Genomic DNA, 13,881 nt, shown 5'->3' on the forward strand with positions numbered 1-13,881 from the left:
GAATCAAATTAATAATAAAATTCTATATAGAAATTTGATTTTTAAAATAAATATTATTTTTCATAAAAATTTTAAGTATAAAAATTCAATATAAATTTTAACTTAATTGAAAACTTCAATGAAAAAACTAAAATTATATTATCAAATTTTCAATAAAAATTATTATTTTTATAAAATTTCAAATATATAATAATATTGATTGATTTAATATTGAATTCTAAAATATATGAATTTGAGTGAATTTTGGTATGAAAAAGTGCTTGCGCACGGACCCGGCATTCATCAAAGACATGCCCTCGTAACTAGATATAGTATTAGATAAAAAAATAAGGGCCGTACCTCAAAAACATACTAAAAATAGTCATTTTTTAGTGTTTTAAAAGAGCTTTAATTCTTTATCAATTGAATATTTAGATTTCAAACTTTCAAATATAATAGAAATTTAATAAAATTTTAATTAAAAATAGATAGAATATTTTTAGAGATTTATTCGATCTTGATATTATAATTTAAAATCCAAAAAATTGAAAATTCGAAAAATACGATGGATTTACTAATAAAAATATCACTGTGACGAATATCACGTGACACACATGATGACTCATCACAGCCTAGTTCAAGACTAGCTTGAACTAGACGTATATAAGAGATAAAGAGATCCCTTAAGGATCTCTTTCCTCTTTAGCTTTCTTATTCTAGTTATTTGACCTCTATAATGTGCTCTAGTATGTAATCGTAACAATTACAAAATCGAACTTTTTAATTCAATCGATTTTGATTGATTATATTAAGGCGAAATAATTTATGAAAAAAAAAATTTGTTTTTATTAAAATTAATCTAATTTTTTATATTGTAATGAAATCTCATTATAATAAATTCAAAGACCCTCTAAATATACAGAAATAAAAAGGTTAAATAATGACTGTTTTTGGTGTGTTTTTGAGCTACGGCCCTTATTTTTTGTAGGTTACTATAGGATAAGACCATCAACTAAACAATCAATACATTGTATCAGAATCGCTCTTGAAAGTTGCGATTGCAAGTGCAAGTGCACACTTAGATATTTTTTTGCGGTAAATTTGTTTTCGTTGTAAAATATTTCAGCATCAAATGATATCTTGAACTACTTCTACTGCTACTTACTCATAGATGGACAAGTGTGCATGCTATTAGTACATATCTATATATCACCAGCTCTTTAATGCATAGCTATCAGAAGCCCATTAAAAGCAGATCATCCACAGCTTGAGTCCGGCGGTGCATTTCAGCTTCCCCTCCAGCCATTCTACTATCTGTCTCTGGCGTACTCTAACTCTATTGAACAACTCAGTCATCAAGTGATGTTCCATCAATCGTGCACTCAACTTTGACTTCCACGCTCTTCTAAACCAGAGATTATCTATATGTGCTATCTGAGTATCTTTATATCTCTGAATTCTACCTCTTTCTCACTTTTTTAGTATCTTTTCCAGTCATACCGAGTATATACCTCGATTTACTGGCGGAGGAATTTAGTTTAATCCGGCGGGGAGAGTATCCTGACTTGACGATAGCGAACCTGCAATCCATTATTATGGATTTGGCTCTTGCTAGATATTAACATCTTATAAGGTGCAATCGTATAGCTGAACAATAATCTCAGACCTATCTTATGATATTACTCAAGGACAGATCTCAAGTACTGGATAGCTGTCAGAATTACAAACGAAATGTGAAAGTTCAATTGGGAAACATACTTGTAAAATACCCATATCGACGCCAGCCTCTGAAATACAATTTTGACTAAACGTAACATCTGCAAGCATCTTCTTTCTCTTTTGAAGATCCACGATTTGCTGTAAGCTGTTAGAATATCATAAGTTTTACCAGGAGCTCTCGTCAAATCCCATCTCAATGGAAGACATAAAGTGGGTAAACTTACCTCTTCGAACGAATCATGCATCAGATATCTAATGGTAGTAACATTACGCTTCTGACTAATTCGATGTACACGACAGAGAGCTTGTTCTTCAATCATTGGGTTCCAATGTGGCTCGAGAAGATATGCTCTCGACCCAGTGGTAAGATCGAGCCTGCTCGTACCCATCAGTGGCTAAAACTAATACTTGCAATGGATATAACTCACCCTGCACCACCACAAGTGATTGAGACAAGAATTACGCGAACGGTATCTTTGTTCTTGAATGCACCTAAAGCCTCGTTTCTTTTGGATAGGGACATTGTCCCATCAATTCTTGTGTAGCTTATTCCTTGATTATCCAGCATCATTTGCACAAGATCAAGCGTGTTCGTCCAGTATGAAAAGACGACACTGTCACATATTAGTTTCTGGGATACTTTTAGGTCCTATTGGAATATATCAACCTTTTTTCGGCATTCTTGTATTTATGGAGATCTGCCAAAAGCGCTTTGATTTTTGTCGACATGTGTTGGATAGAAAATGCAGTATCTGTAGCTGTTGGCGGTGTCACAGATCTCAAATCTTCTGCTGTATCTGGGAAGTTTGAACTGTTACTCCGAGATCGGTCACAGCTATCTCTTTCTTGAAGAATGCATTGTTCGCATAATGGTTGATTTTGAGTATCAATACCCGAGGGAAAAGGGCCACCAAAGACCTCTTCCTGTAGATAGTCGCCGCATATGGAGCAACAAGCAACAACTTCACTTCCTTGAGACACCATATGATCAGTAGTAGGTGTAAGTTGTAACATACCGTGATTGCAGATCAGACGTAAGCGGTTGAGTAGTGACAGCGCATTGAACGTTTTTCCACTCTGGTTCCCAGAAGAGATTGCTCTCTCCATTAACCCTCTCGCTCGCACTTTCTCAGCCTCGTATTTCTCTCGCTCAGCCGAGGTAAAATCGAGATGGTGAACCTCGTCAACCCGTGATGGAAGTTCAATGACTGTCTTGGTGCGACTAATAGTAATAGCCCGCACAAGTGTTTTGAGTCGTAAAAGTCCTTTAGCATCCATCGAGGAAGAATTTCTGAATGGCTTTGTAATCTCTTCTGAAAAAGTTCTTGTATCGGAATACGGATAAACGCGCAGAAATTTTACAATGCTGGCGAAGTCCACAAGTTTGTTCTGGATAGGAGTTCCGGTTATCGCCCAGCGTCTTGTTGCTTTGAGAGCACAACAAGCTCGAGCTAGCTGGCTCTGAGGGTTTTTGATGATATGAGCTATTGAAGTTAGATATAAGCCCGAAGCTTGTACTACTTACTGCACTCACCTTCGTCTAGAACTACACGATGCCAAGTGAAAGAGTACAAAGATTCATCATCTGGATGAGCGCTGTGATGCTTCCAGATGGCCGCAATAGTGTGGTATGTAGTGATGACAACATCGAACTGTCTGAGAAAATCCATGCTTTTTTTGTTGTTGCCATGGTAGATATGGCAAGCTAGTGCTCGCGGTACGAGATGTCTAGATATATTAGTACCACATAAATGTAGCACGAGTGCAAGGATGCATGCCATGCAACTTCAATTTGAGAGAAACATGTGTAGACTTACAATCGAAACTGATACTCCCATGCTTGTATCACTATTCTTTTGTTAGAATTGGAAAATGAACTTCTTTGCCATAGACTGGAACGTACATGCTGGAGGTACAATCAGTAGTGTAGCCTTTGACAAATTCGAAAGCCTCAATTCAGAAGGATGAGAATGAGCCTGCGGTAATTCACAATTTAAGCAAGCTTGGTTTGAAGCTATCAAACATATCATGGTGAGCGTCTTGCCCAATCCCATATCATCCGCTAGTAGGCCACCTCGGAATTCTGGAGGAGCTTCACATGTGCTGTATCCGGTGACATTGTTTACGTAACTAATAGTTTCAGCCAACATAGAAATTGATTAGAGGAATGAGGAGGTGTACCTTAATCGCCCCGAAGTATCACTCCGCCAACTCCATATGTCAGAAGCTGCATCATCAAAATTCCAACCTTCCTCGCGACGCAGCAGGAAAGTCAGAGCTTGCTTTTGATGCCTATAATGAAGATTCCATAAGTCCCTGTAGACGATGCCTTATGAATGTGCTAGTAATTTACCTGAATAAGGAAGTCTTCACAATTTTGGGTGCCTCGGTCTCTCCCAAAGGAGCCTCCCCTTCCATCAACTGCGCTAGAAGATCTGGTCCGGATTTCAATTCCTCTATATCGTGATTTCCGGGAGCCAAGATAGATAGATTTGTCATCACAACTTCCCCCGTCTCGGGGGTCATGGCATGGGGATTCCGGTACGGAACGCACCGTTCACACCCAAGTGTATCTTGAAGATACATCTTCCTGATTGACAAGTATTCTCCTATCTTTTCAGCAAAACGTTCTGGACCAAATATTATTGTATTCAAAAACCATAGTCCACGCGATGTTTTAGAACGTTTGATCATCCTTCGACTGTGTCCTCCATGGCCGAATTCAATCTTTGAATGGCAGTATAACTGCATTTTGATCTCTGGAACACTTGCCAAGTCGTTGAGGATTTTGGCCGATGCAAAGTCCGATATGTCGAAGGTAGTTGAGTGCTGATCATCACCCGAGGAAAGATGATTAGGACTATGAAATTCGACATGTATAGGACTTGAATGCGTCTCTGAACTGCATAGTTTCTTTACGGCTATGTCGCTTAACTATGTATTTTATTATTAATTAGTGAAAGGGTCTTAGAGAGGTTCAAATCTTGTTTACCATTCCATAACAACATTCGTATACTTCCCGCTCAACCGTTCCTAGGGCATTCGAGCTTTCAACGGTAGGCGAGTAGAATGCCTCATCTTCTGTGATTTCGCTTTCATGGATTCCAGCGTTGTTAACCCGCATACGCTTGGCTGGTCGTTTTTCGTAAGACATCGTCAAGATTGAAAACTTTCCTTCCGGAGATATGCTACTCGTAGATTAAAGAAAACACAAATACCACAGCAATGAGCAGCTAGAGAAATAAATATTATGATAAAGTTGATTGACTATTGATTCGGTAGTTTCCGTGACGGTTGTATATTAAGGTTAGCGGAGCAAACAACATATGGCCAGCCTCACTGCGCCTCATTTAGCAAACGCAGATACGTGGACCATGAAAAGCTGATGAATTTCTTCGGTCGCTTTCAATTCGTATAGAACGTAATTCTTCGATATACAGTAAATCATACTGTTAAAGAGACCTCATGGCGAGCCCCCATGACACCATTGCTGGTGCGTTCAAGAGGCTCAAATCTTCAATCTCCCAACAAGATGCGCATAACTTCACCTCAACAGAGCTAAAAGATGTATGGGTGGCTGTTCGCCAGATCGATAGCACACAAAGACAACGGCAATCTGGTCAGAATCTACGTCGTATCGAACCTTTCTTGCGAGGTATTGAAAAGTACTCGAAGATAGTTGAAGTTTTATGCAATGGCACACCTTACTTGTCGTTCATATGGGTTCGTGTCCTTCTACCTAATCGAAGAAAGAAAACGATGATAATAATTATTACATAGGCTCCAATTAAGCTTATGCTTCAGGTTGGTATCTCATGATTTGTGTACAGACTTCAAGCTTATTCTTTAGTAGATCGCGAGTCACCATCGTGATATTTTTGAGGCCTTGATCTCAGCATATGTTGATATTGGTGAAGCCTTACCACGATTTGACCGATATCAAAAGGCATTTGATAACAATGTCGAATTTCAGCAATCCCTTGCTACTGTATATACTAACATTCTGGAATTTCATCAGCGCGCTTACAAATTTCTTCGACAAAGAGGTAAGTAGATCTACTCTGATCCTTTTTACTGGTACTGAAAACAGAATATAGCTTGGCATGTTATCTTTCTTTCCTTTTGGAAGGATTTCGGGGGCCGATTTGATTCTATCATCAATTCTTTAAAGAAACATCGAGACTTTATCGACATAGAGGCCGTTTCTTTTGATATTGTCGAGTCCAGAGAGTCACGAGTTAAAATGCAAGACGACATACGGCTGAGACAGAAGCGAGAGTTAGAAATGGTCGAAGAGAATGAAAGGATTGCGAAAGCTAATCGTTTGCAACATGCCATTGCATGGTTCACTCTTGATGGGAAGAATCAAGAAACCGAGCATGACAGAATCTCCAAAAAGCGTCATGATAAGACGTGCGAATGGATGGCAGGGGAACAGCAACTTAAGAGTTGGATGGAGAATAACACGGAAGATCCGTGCCTCTGGCTTCATGGCAAGCCGGGATCAGGTTTGTCCCTCTGTCATAAATTCGAAGGTAATAATATGGCTAATTCCATTACTCAAGGCAAGAGCGTTATATGCTCGTACATAATCCAAAGATTGATAGAGAGGCCTGGATTGACTACATGTTATTATTATTGTGAAGGCCGCAGCTCTGGCAATGTTTGCCAGCAGATCCTAACAACCGTTGCAATTCAACTTCTTAGGCAGCACCATGAGATTTCCACTCTGGTTGCCAATGAGTTTGTCTATCGAGGGGTAGACTGTACAATGACTCAGCTCAGAACTTTAGTCCCACAGCTTCTACAGACTGTTGCATCTACAAGAATCGTTATAGACGGCTTGGATGAATGTTCAAAAGAAGATCAAAAAGTGATATTGAAAGAACTTCGCACTATTTGTATTGTTCCAGCGCTGCAATGCAAGGTTTTATTTTCTAGTCGAAAAGAAGCACACATTCGCCAAAAGCTTCTCAAACAACCCTACATCGCTCTAGACAGCCGCCAAGAAGTCAATCAAGACATTCGTTCTTACCTGAAATACAAAGTATCCAAACTTGACACTTCCGATCAGGACTTATTGGAGAGAATTGAAAAAACTTTGATGGAAAAGGCGAATGGTAAACAAGTTTGATGCCATAAAAGAAACAGCGATACTAACATCGTTAGGTATGTTTTTATGGGTTCGGCTAGTTTTAGACGAGCTCAAATTTTGCTACAGTGATGAAGCATTAGAAAGGGCAGTCATGGGCTTACCGAAAGGATTGAAGGCAGCGTAAGATACCACTCGTTATAACAGGACATGTAACTGATATCTACTAGGTATGGTCGAATTCTCGACAGAATCATGGATCCTAGCAACCCCGAGACGGCAAGATTCATGGCTATTCGTATTCTGGAATGGATGGCATGTTCTTATCGAGTACTTAAAAACTACGAAATCCTTGATGGAGTTGCAATTGATCGTTCAAATTGGGCTCTTACGTCTAAAACAAAAATCGGAAAAAGAGCATTGGATCTCTGCCGTCCTCTTATAGAAGAGGGCCCGGCAAATACAGTCGAATTCGTGCATTTCTCAGCAAAAGAGTAGCAAACCCCTTGAGATTTATAAAATTGAAGGATAAGGTGGCTGACCTTTTACAGATATCTACTTGACGAAGAGTATCAAGAGAAGCTGCCATTTCTGTCACGTGAAAGCGCACATCTCAACATCTCTTTCTCTTGCATCGCTATAATGAATTCCTGCGACAATTTAATTCCAAGTAACTTCACAGAAGCTCAAAGGGCTACTGTCGTCGTAAAAGGATTTCATGGTCTGCTCACGTATGCCATTGCGTTCTGGTACAAGCATCTCCTAGAGTGTTTTCAGAAGCATGCTCAACTCCCGACAGAGCTTCTAGATCAACTGCAATCTTTGTTACGCTATAGGAAAGAAATCACCCTACCAAAAGACACACAAGAAAATACTGGAGCTATCACCGAGAATCAGGGTTTGCAAGGTTTGAGTCATTTGCCTGAAATTAAAATGTTAATGTTAGATATTCTTCGGTTTAAAGCCCGGTCAAAGTTGCACTTGGAGGCTTCTTTAGACAAGTCTCCGGAAAGTAAGTTCACCATTCGACGTTCGATATCTTGTCTAAAATTCAGTAGGAATCTCACTGGATTTATGTGAAATTGATCCAACTCACTTAAGTGCTATTGGCCACCATTTTCAACAAACGATCGAGTCTCTGTTGGGAACAAATGCTCCGGCAGAGTTTCCTAATATCAACCAGATGGATATCCAAGTTCTTCGAGAGACTTATGGCGCCTCAGTTTTCCTATGCAGATATGTAGAATGTGTCCGTAATGCGGACGGCTTTGCAACTTCTTCTCAACGGGACAAGCACGAGTCACATCATCAACGTCGGTATCAATGCGCACACTCTTCATGTGCTTATTTCACGATAGGGTTTGTTACACGAGCTCTCCTAAATAAACATAATCAGAAGTATCATTCCCTTACCACGAACGAAGAGTCGCCCAGCCTTGCAGAAATCCTTGCGCCCAAGACAGAATCCCTTCTTGTGGATGCATACCCGGTATGCTCATCAAATGCAATTTATTTTGAGTTTCACTACTAATATCTGAATAGTATGTTGAGATGGAGCTCAACCTACCAATATCTGAATAGTTTGTTGAGATGGAGCTCAACAATCCCACCGATAGATATATGGATTTTCCTACTAGCTTCTTCGATACAGTGTTCCCTGATAGGAGGCAATATACTGGGTTATCTTGGAATGAAAAAGGAATTATGTAATTATATATTATAGTAAAAATATTCTCATCGAGCGCAGCCGCTTTGTCATGTATGAACTCCGCTATCATTTTTAAATCCTCGCTGTCGAAATAACAAACTCGGGAATTGACTAGAATGGAGGATTGTATTTATCCTGCTTGTATCTTCGCTCTTACCTCGAAGCCACTGGTCATTGGGGGAATTTCGGTCTTCATATCTGGTGCTTGGTCTAATCTCTCCTTTCCGTTGTTGCAAAGGTGTCACTGCTACCCCTACATTCCTGAATCGATAGGCATACTTTTTTATATACTTTGACTGAGAGCTAGGTGAGTGTATCCACAAACACAGTGCTACCTTGAAATCAGCTATTAGAGGACAACAATGCATTTTTGTTCACTTGCAACGAATTACCACAGTGGAGTTTATGCTGAGTATAGAAGTAAGGAATTGATCAGAAGAACATAATAAGTGATATGAGTTTTGGTGTTCGACAAAAAATACATCCCTGGGGTTGGTATAAGAAAACTGCCTTGAAAGACGAACAGGCTATGGCTCGAGCAGGATGGAAAGTTGGCTGATCCGGAGGACACCGTCATGATCTTCGCAGAAGTTTGTTCTGGGTCAGACTCAACTGCAATTTTCATGGGTGTAGGGCATAAGTGGAGAAATTACTGTGTATATCAGCTCTTAGAGAATACCTCAAACACGAGATGTTACTGTCGACGCGGCTTATGGCTTTCGTCATATGTATCTCGCTGTCATTTTAAAAAGTGCTAGTTCGAATAAAATCCCCAAGGATCAATCCACTCGTGTTACAGTGTATACTCAGTACTACCCAACTCGTAGGAATTTGATAAAGTAATGCTGAATATCATCCTGACTAGGGAAGATGTTTCATTCATTAGGATTGCCTGAGAAAAGATGGTACCGAAGTCCATTGTCTTTATGCTACTCGAAATGGATCCACCAGCCATATCCGAGATAAAACATGTTAGTTCACTTGAAGTTTAGAACTCGCATCAAGCTCACCTTGTAAACCTGACGTTCTCAAAACCAGGGTATCAATAAGACTACATACCTGCCTGTGAGAGACCTGCAAAGAATACTCAAACTCGCCCTCAGGCTTTTTCAAGGCTCTGATGTTTGTTCGTTCGGGAAAGATATTATGATGACGGTATTGATGATACCGTGGCCTCTGTAGGTGTTTCAAATCTTGGAACGCGGTTGATTTGTGTAGTTTTTTCGTCAATTTTGGATCTTCATTGCCATCATTGCTACAATGAGGGGAATGAGGGGAATGAGAGGAATGAGAGGAAGGGGAAATGTGCTTTTGAACAGCTTGAGCGCTATAAGAAGTGTTCTTGGCAGTTTCGGGATAACAATTTACTAATCATAGACTCGTGGCCCTCAAATCATTCTTAATGGAAAGTATGGGCATATTGGTGAGCTCTTAGTGAGTTTGAATACAATTTATATAGCTCGGTGTGATGCATTTACTCATAGCGATACTAATCCCAAGCTCTGGGACAAAGTTTTACTGTTATTAGAGCCTTCTTACACTTCAGCTCATATCTTCAACATCCAAGTATAAATTAGGTGTCGAACCACTTGGATGAAACCACAAATTATATGCTACTTGGCGGCGGTTATGTCCTATGCTTTCTGGTAAAAGGCTAGAGAAAGTCACAGTGTTCAAGTGCAGCAAGCACTAAACTCAACGAATGAATAGTTCCATGTAGTAATGTTGTCAATATCATCCAATATCATGCACACTGTCATATACACTCTAACGACGACTGAGAAAAATTCCCTTGCAACTCCTCAAACTATTGCGCGTAATAAAGAAAGTTGATTGAGTTCTCTCATAATATCTCTGCATAATCTGCGTCTATCATTACAGCCCTTGTCCATTTCTGGATCATCAGGAAACACTTTAAGAATTCGAGAATAATTTCAGTTGCATTTTATATCAATAGATAATCTCAGAGTCAACTTCGATTCCGAAAATCGACTTGAACTATTCCCCGGATTATCAAAATCTTGACTACAAATCCTGGGTATAAATAAGACACCGGTGTGCTCAGAAGTCGGTATCAAAAGTCTAAAGGTATTCGACATGAAAACCTAGGAGAGAGCTTTGGTAGAGTATCTTTTCATCAAAACATACTTCCTAGAAGATTGAAATTGATAGGATGATCAAGCTACAAACCAAATTCGAAGTTGAGCCTATATACTTACTTCGAAATGGCCGTTATAACTTTTGTTGTCATTATGAAAATTCCACCGTTGGACTGAAGATACATCGCTAAACGGATATGAAGTTTGACAATGAAAATAACATATATTGCATAGAAAGAACATGGATTCCAGATTACAGGAATTGATACCTGACGCATACCACATGCTACTAATTTTTAGCCCAAAGGCGGAATTCCCGCTCTTCATTAGCAAATACACAGGTCGAACTGTTTACAACCTGGGTCAAAAACTTAACAGGGCTCTCCAGAAATCGGATTTTATACTTGGCTTGGAAACCCGGAATTCCCGGGATGGCTGGAGATGTCTCTGAGAAAGACTACCACTCGGAAGTTTGTTCAACCCGTCTCTTTCAATGAGTTTTAAGGTTGTTGAATATGTTTTTCCTTGAAATTCTGCATATCTAGATATACACTTGATGTTATACTCTTCCGCATCAAATTGTGATCGTCCCTCCCCTCACGCTTTTGGCTTCTCCTTCAAATATCCTACACACCACTCCACCGCTGCTCTATACCCATAAACGCCCAATCCACAAATAACAGCTTCCGCTTTGTCACTCAAAAAACTCTTATGACGAAATTCCTCCCTCTTATGCACATTACTAATATGCACCTCCACAAATGGAATATCAACACCAGCCAACGCATCTCGCAGCGCTATGCTGTAGTGTGTGAAAGCACCAGGATTTATAACGATAGCATCGGTGCCATCAGTACGCGCTTCGTGAATACGATCGATGAGCGCACCTTCCCAATTAGTTTGGAAGGCTAGAAGAGTGACGGAGGGTGTTAGGGAGGAGAGGTAGGTGGTGAGAGAGGATTCGATGGAGGCGAGGGTGTCATAACCATAGATGTGGGGTTCACGAGTCCCAAGGAGGTTGAGGTTTGGACCGTTGAGGAGGAGGATCTTTTTGACGGCCATTGTGGTGGTTTTAATATGAGATTTCAATTGATGGTTTGTAGTTGTTTGTTTGTTTGTGTGATGGTGAGTATGGAATGGAATTGAGATGTATGGAGAAAAGAAACCCAGATTACTTAACCTACGCTATTCAACGGAGTTGCTTTCATCCATTGTCGAGGCTCGGATTACTATGCCGACTGTAGTGGCTTGCACTTCTACTGCTTGAGGTTGGAATTTTGGTGGAGGATTTGCACAGAGGTTGATTGCGGGGAATAAAACTGGGTCTCGGATAAGAACTTACCCCTTGCCTCAACATTGTGGGGGTGGAGAATACAATATTTGTGACTTGGAATATCAACCTCATTTGGACAGCGTTCTTTTCTTCGAGTAAATATCGTAGGTAGGTATGGATGATTTATTCTAATGTAGTAAGTAATTAGAAAGATTCACTGCCCTGTTCCAAAGGAGATCATGATTGACCCCCAAACATGAGAAATAACAAACCCAGATCCTGTGGTATCTACCCATGAATCAATTCACTACTTGCCTACGCAGCAAATCAAGTTTTTTCCCTATCTGTCGATACCCATTTAAGAGACGTCAATCTTGTAACCGATTGAGACAATCACTTCAACAAATTCTAATCGACTCAAAATATGGGTGCGGCCAAAGCTCGAAGGTCTGAAAGTCCTTCTTCGTTCTTCGCGTTGCCCCTTCCGGTTCTTGAGATGGAATCTTTCGAGGTTCAAGTGAGCTTCGATCTGATAATATATTTAGAAACCGACAGCAAGATTTATTCGTCCGAAACCCAAAACAAATATGGCGACAAAAGTTGCAACTTGACAATGCTCGTATTTCCCAGCGTTTGATCTCTTTGACATTCTCTCCGAAAGTGACGTTTATTGAACTTTCAAGATTGGAGATCAAAAATTGCTACGAAGTGACCCTACACTTTTTCGTTTTCAATCTCTTTGCTTGGGTCATTTCTCAAATTTTGGGGGGAAGGACAAGAAGTATTTATGCTGTTTTTCTACGAATCTTCTACGCGAGTGGGTAACCTCATGTGCTTGAGCAGGGCAGGGCAGTCTTACTTACTTCCGTGGTCTCCACCCCGCATACTCTACGTCTCTGGTTTTCTGTCACTTAGTGAATCGTACCTTGACAGCCTCAAAAAAAGAAATTTCTCATAAATATTCCACATGAGAACGTGAGCTGCCTGCCATGAAGAAGAATCTCTCGGACGATGCGTTTTTATTTGGTGGCTAGATTAGATTGTCTGTTCGTCTCGCCTTTCCAAGACCGAGAGGACATAGAACTAATGTGGTTCCGTTTAGGAATACCCTACGAAGTGACATTGGCAATTGCATTTGTTGTTGTTGCGATCAACCCCATTGTTTTTGCTGTCGCTCAACACAAAATTCCCTCAGTTGATACAGAGAGCATGGCTCGGATTAAGATCAAACCTGGTGTACTTCCTCGTTTATTCGGGTCCCGCCAAATCACACCATCTCGTTACGCACTAGTGGTTAAACAGTACCATCCATTTCAGTGTTTGCAAATGGACAATGCTTCGCAATTATTGAACAAACAGCCTGCATCCTGAAGTCTTTATAACAAGTCCTGGAGACGAAAATCAAAGAGAAATGCCCCAGCCTCAATGGCGGAAGTGTGCTCCACATGAGTGCATGATTCGATCTTCGGAGTCTTTATAGTGAATCGCTAAAAGTGGCAAGTGCCATCAGCGCATCTTGTGAGCTAGAAACCCAGCGCAAGCATGATAAAAGCTTCCAGCCAACACAAAAAGTGCAACATGGCACTCATCTTTTCACGTGCTGTGAGTGGTGGTGCAAGTCTGTATCATATAAGCATAGTGATATCAATAAGCACCAAATTGGTTGATGATGGTAGTCTTCCAGATTCAAAATTATGGGGTGTAAAACTTTTTATCTCAGGAGTTCGTGTAGATGTTGTGAGAGCGACACCCCCAGCCGAGTTGGGACGGCAATAAGGATATTGTAACATTGGTTCGGATGATATTCAAAATACAAGGTAATCCTCACGATTGACGATTTCGAAATGGTAGATAAGTCAGTGATTAGTTCGTCAGTGTGAAAATACGACAGTACCAAAATCCAATAGCGAATCGACAACAAAAACGAGAATAAAGACGGCAAGTATATTTTTATTCCCAGGTGAGATCTATATCCAACATTTCACAAGTCAAAAGTATCTCGTTTTTCATC

General features: G+C 40.2%; 3 protein-coding genes across 3 annotated transcripts; 1 reads left to right on the forward strand and 2 right to left on the reverse strand.

The window, feature by feature from the left end:
- Nucleotides 1–1,658: 1,658 nt before the first annotated feature.
- On the reverse strand, nucleotides 1,659–4,852 carry EAE98_011294 (uncharacterized protein; the record flags this gene model as incomplete). The annotated part of the gene is made up of 11 exons (XM_038958916.1): nucleotides 1,659–1,682; nucleotides 1,738–1,836; nucleotides 1,923–2,073; nucleotides 2,127–2,312; nucleotides 2,366–3,182; nucleotides 3,233–3,426; nucleotides 3,516–3,546; nucleotides 3,602–3,828; nucleotides 3,880–3,990; nucleotides 4,052–4,632; nucleotides 4,691–4,852. 11 exons carry the CDS (start codon nucleotides 4,850–4,852, stop codon nucleotides 1,659–1,661), a joined length of 2,583 nt encoding a protein of 860 aa, XP_038804756.1.
- Nucleotides 4,853–5,163: 311 nt separating this feature from the next.
- Nucleotides 5,164–8,447, forward strand: EAE98_011295 (uncharacterized protein; the record flags this gene model as incomplete). The annotated part of the gene is made up of 10 exons (XM_038958917.1): nucleotides 5,164–5,421; nucleotides 5,479–5,502; nucleotides 5,552–5,744; nucleotides 5,796–6,206; nucleotides 6,264–6,818; nucleotides 6,868–6,973; nucleotides 7,021–7,284; nucleotides 7,342–7,802; nucleotides 7,849–8,279; nucleotides 8,333–8,447. The coding sequence occupies 10 exons, from the start codon at nucleotides 5,164–5,166 to the stop codon at nucleotides 8,369–8,371; spliced, it is 2,742 nt and encodes a 913-aa protein (XP_038804757.1). The 3' UTR covers nucleotides 8,372–8,447.
- A 2,747-nt stretch (nucleotides 8,448–11,194) lies between these two features.
- EAE98_011296 (uncharacterized protein) lies at nucleotides 11,195–11,659 on the reverse strand (the record flags this gene model as incomplete). The annotated part of the gene is made up of 1 exon (XM_038958918.1): nucleotides 11,195–11,659. The coding sequence occupies one exon, from the start codon at nucleotides 11,657–11,659 to the stop codon at nucleotides 11,195–11,197; it is 465 nt and encodes a 154-aa protein (XP_038804758.1).
- Between the last annotated feature and the right edge of the window lie 2,222 nt (nucleotides 11,660–13,881).

The sequence above is a fragment of the Botrytis deweyae genome (assembly GCF_014898535.1).
Source record: "Botrytis deweyae strain B1 chromosome Unknown BDEW_046, whole genome shotgun sequence".
Lineage (NCBI taxonomy): Eukaryota > Fungi > Ascomycota > Leotiomycetes > Helotiales > Sclerotiniaceae > Botrytis > Botrytis deweyae.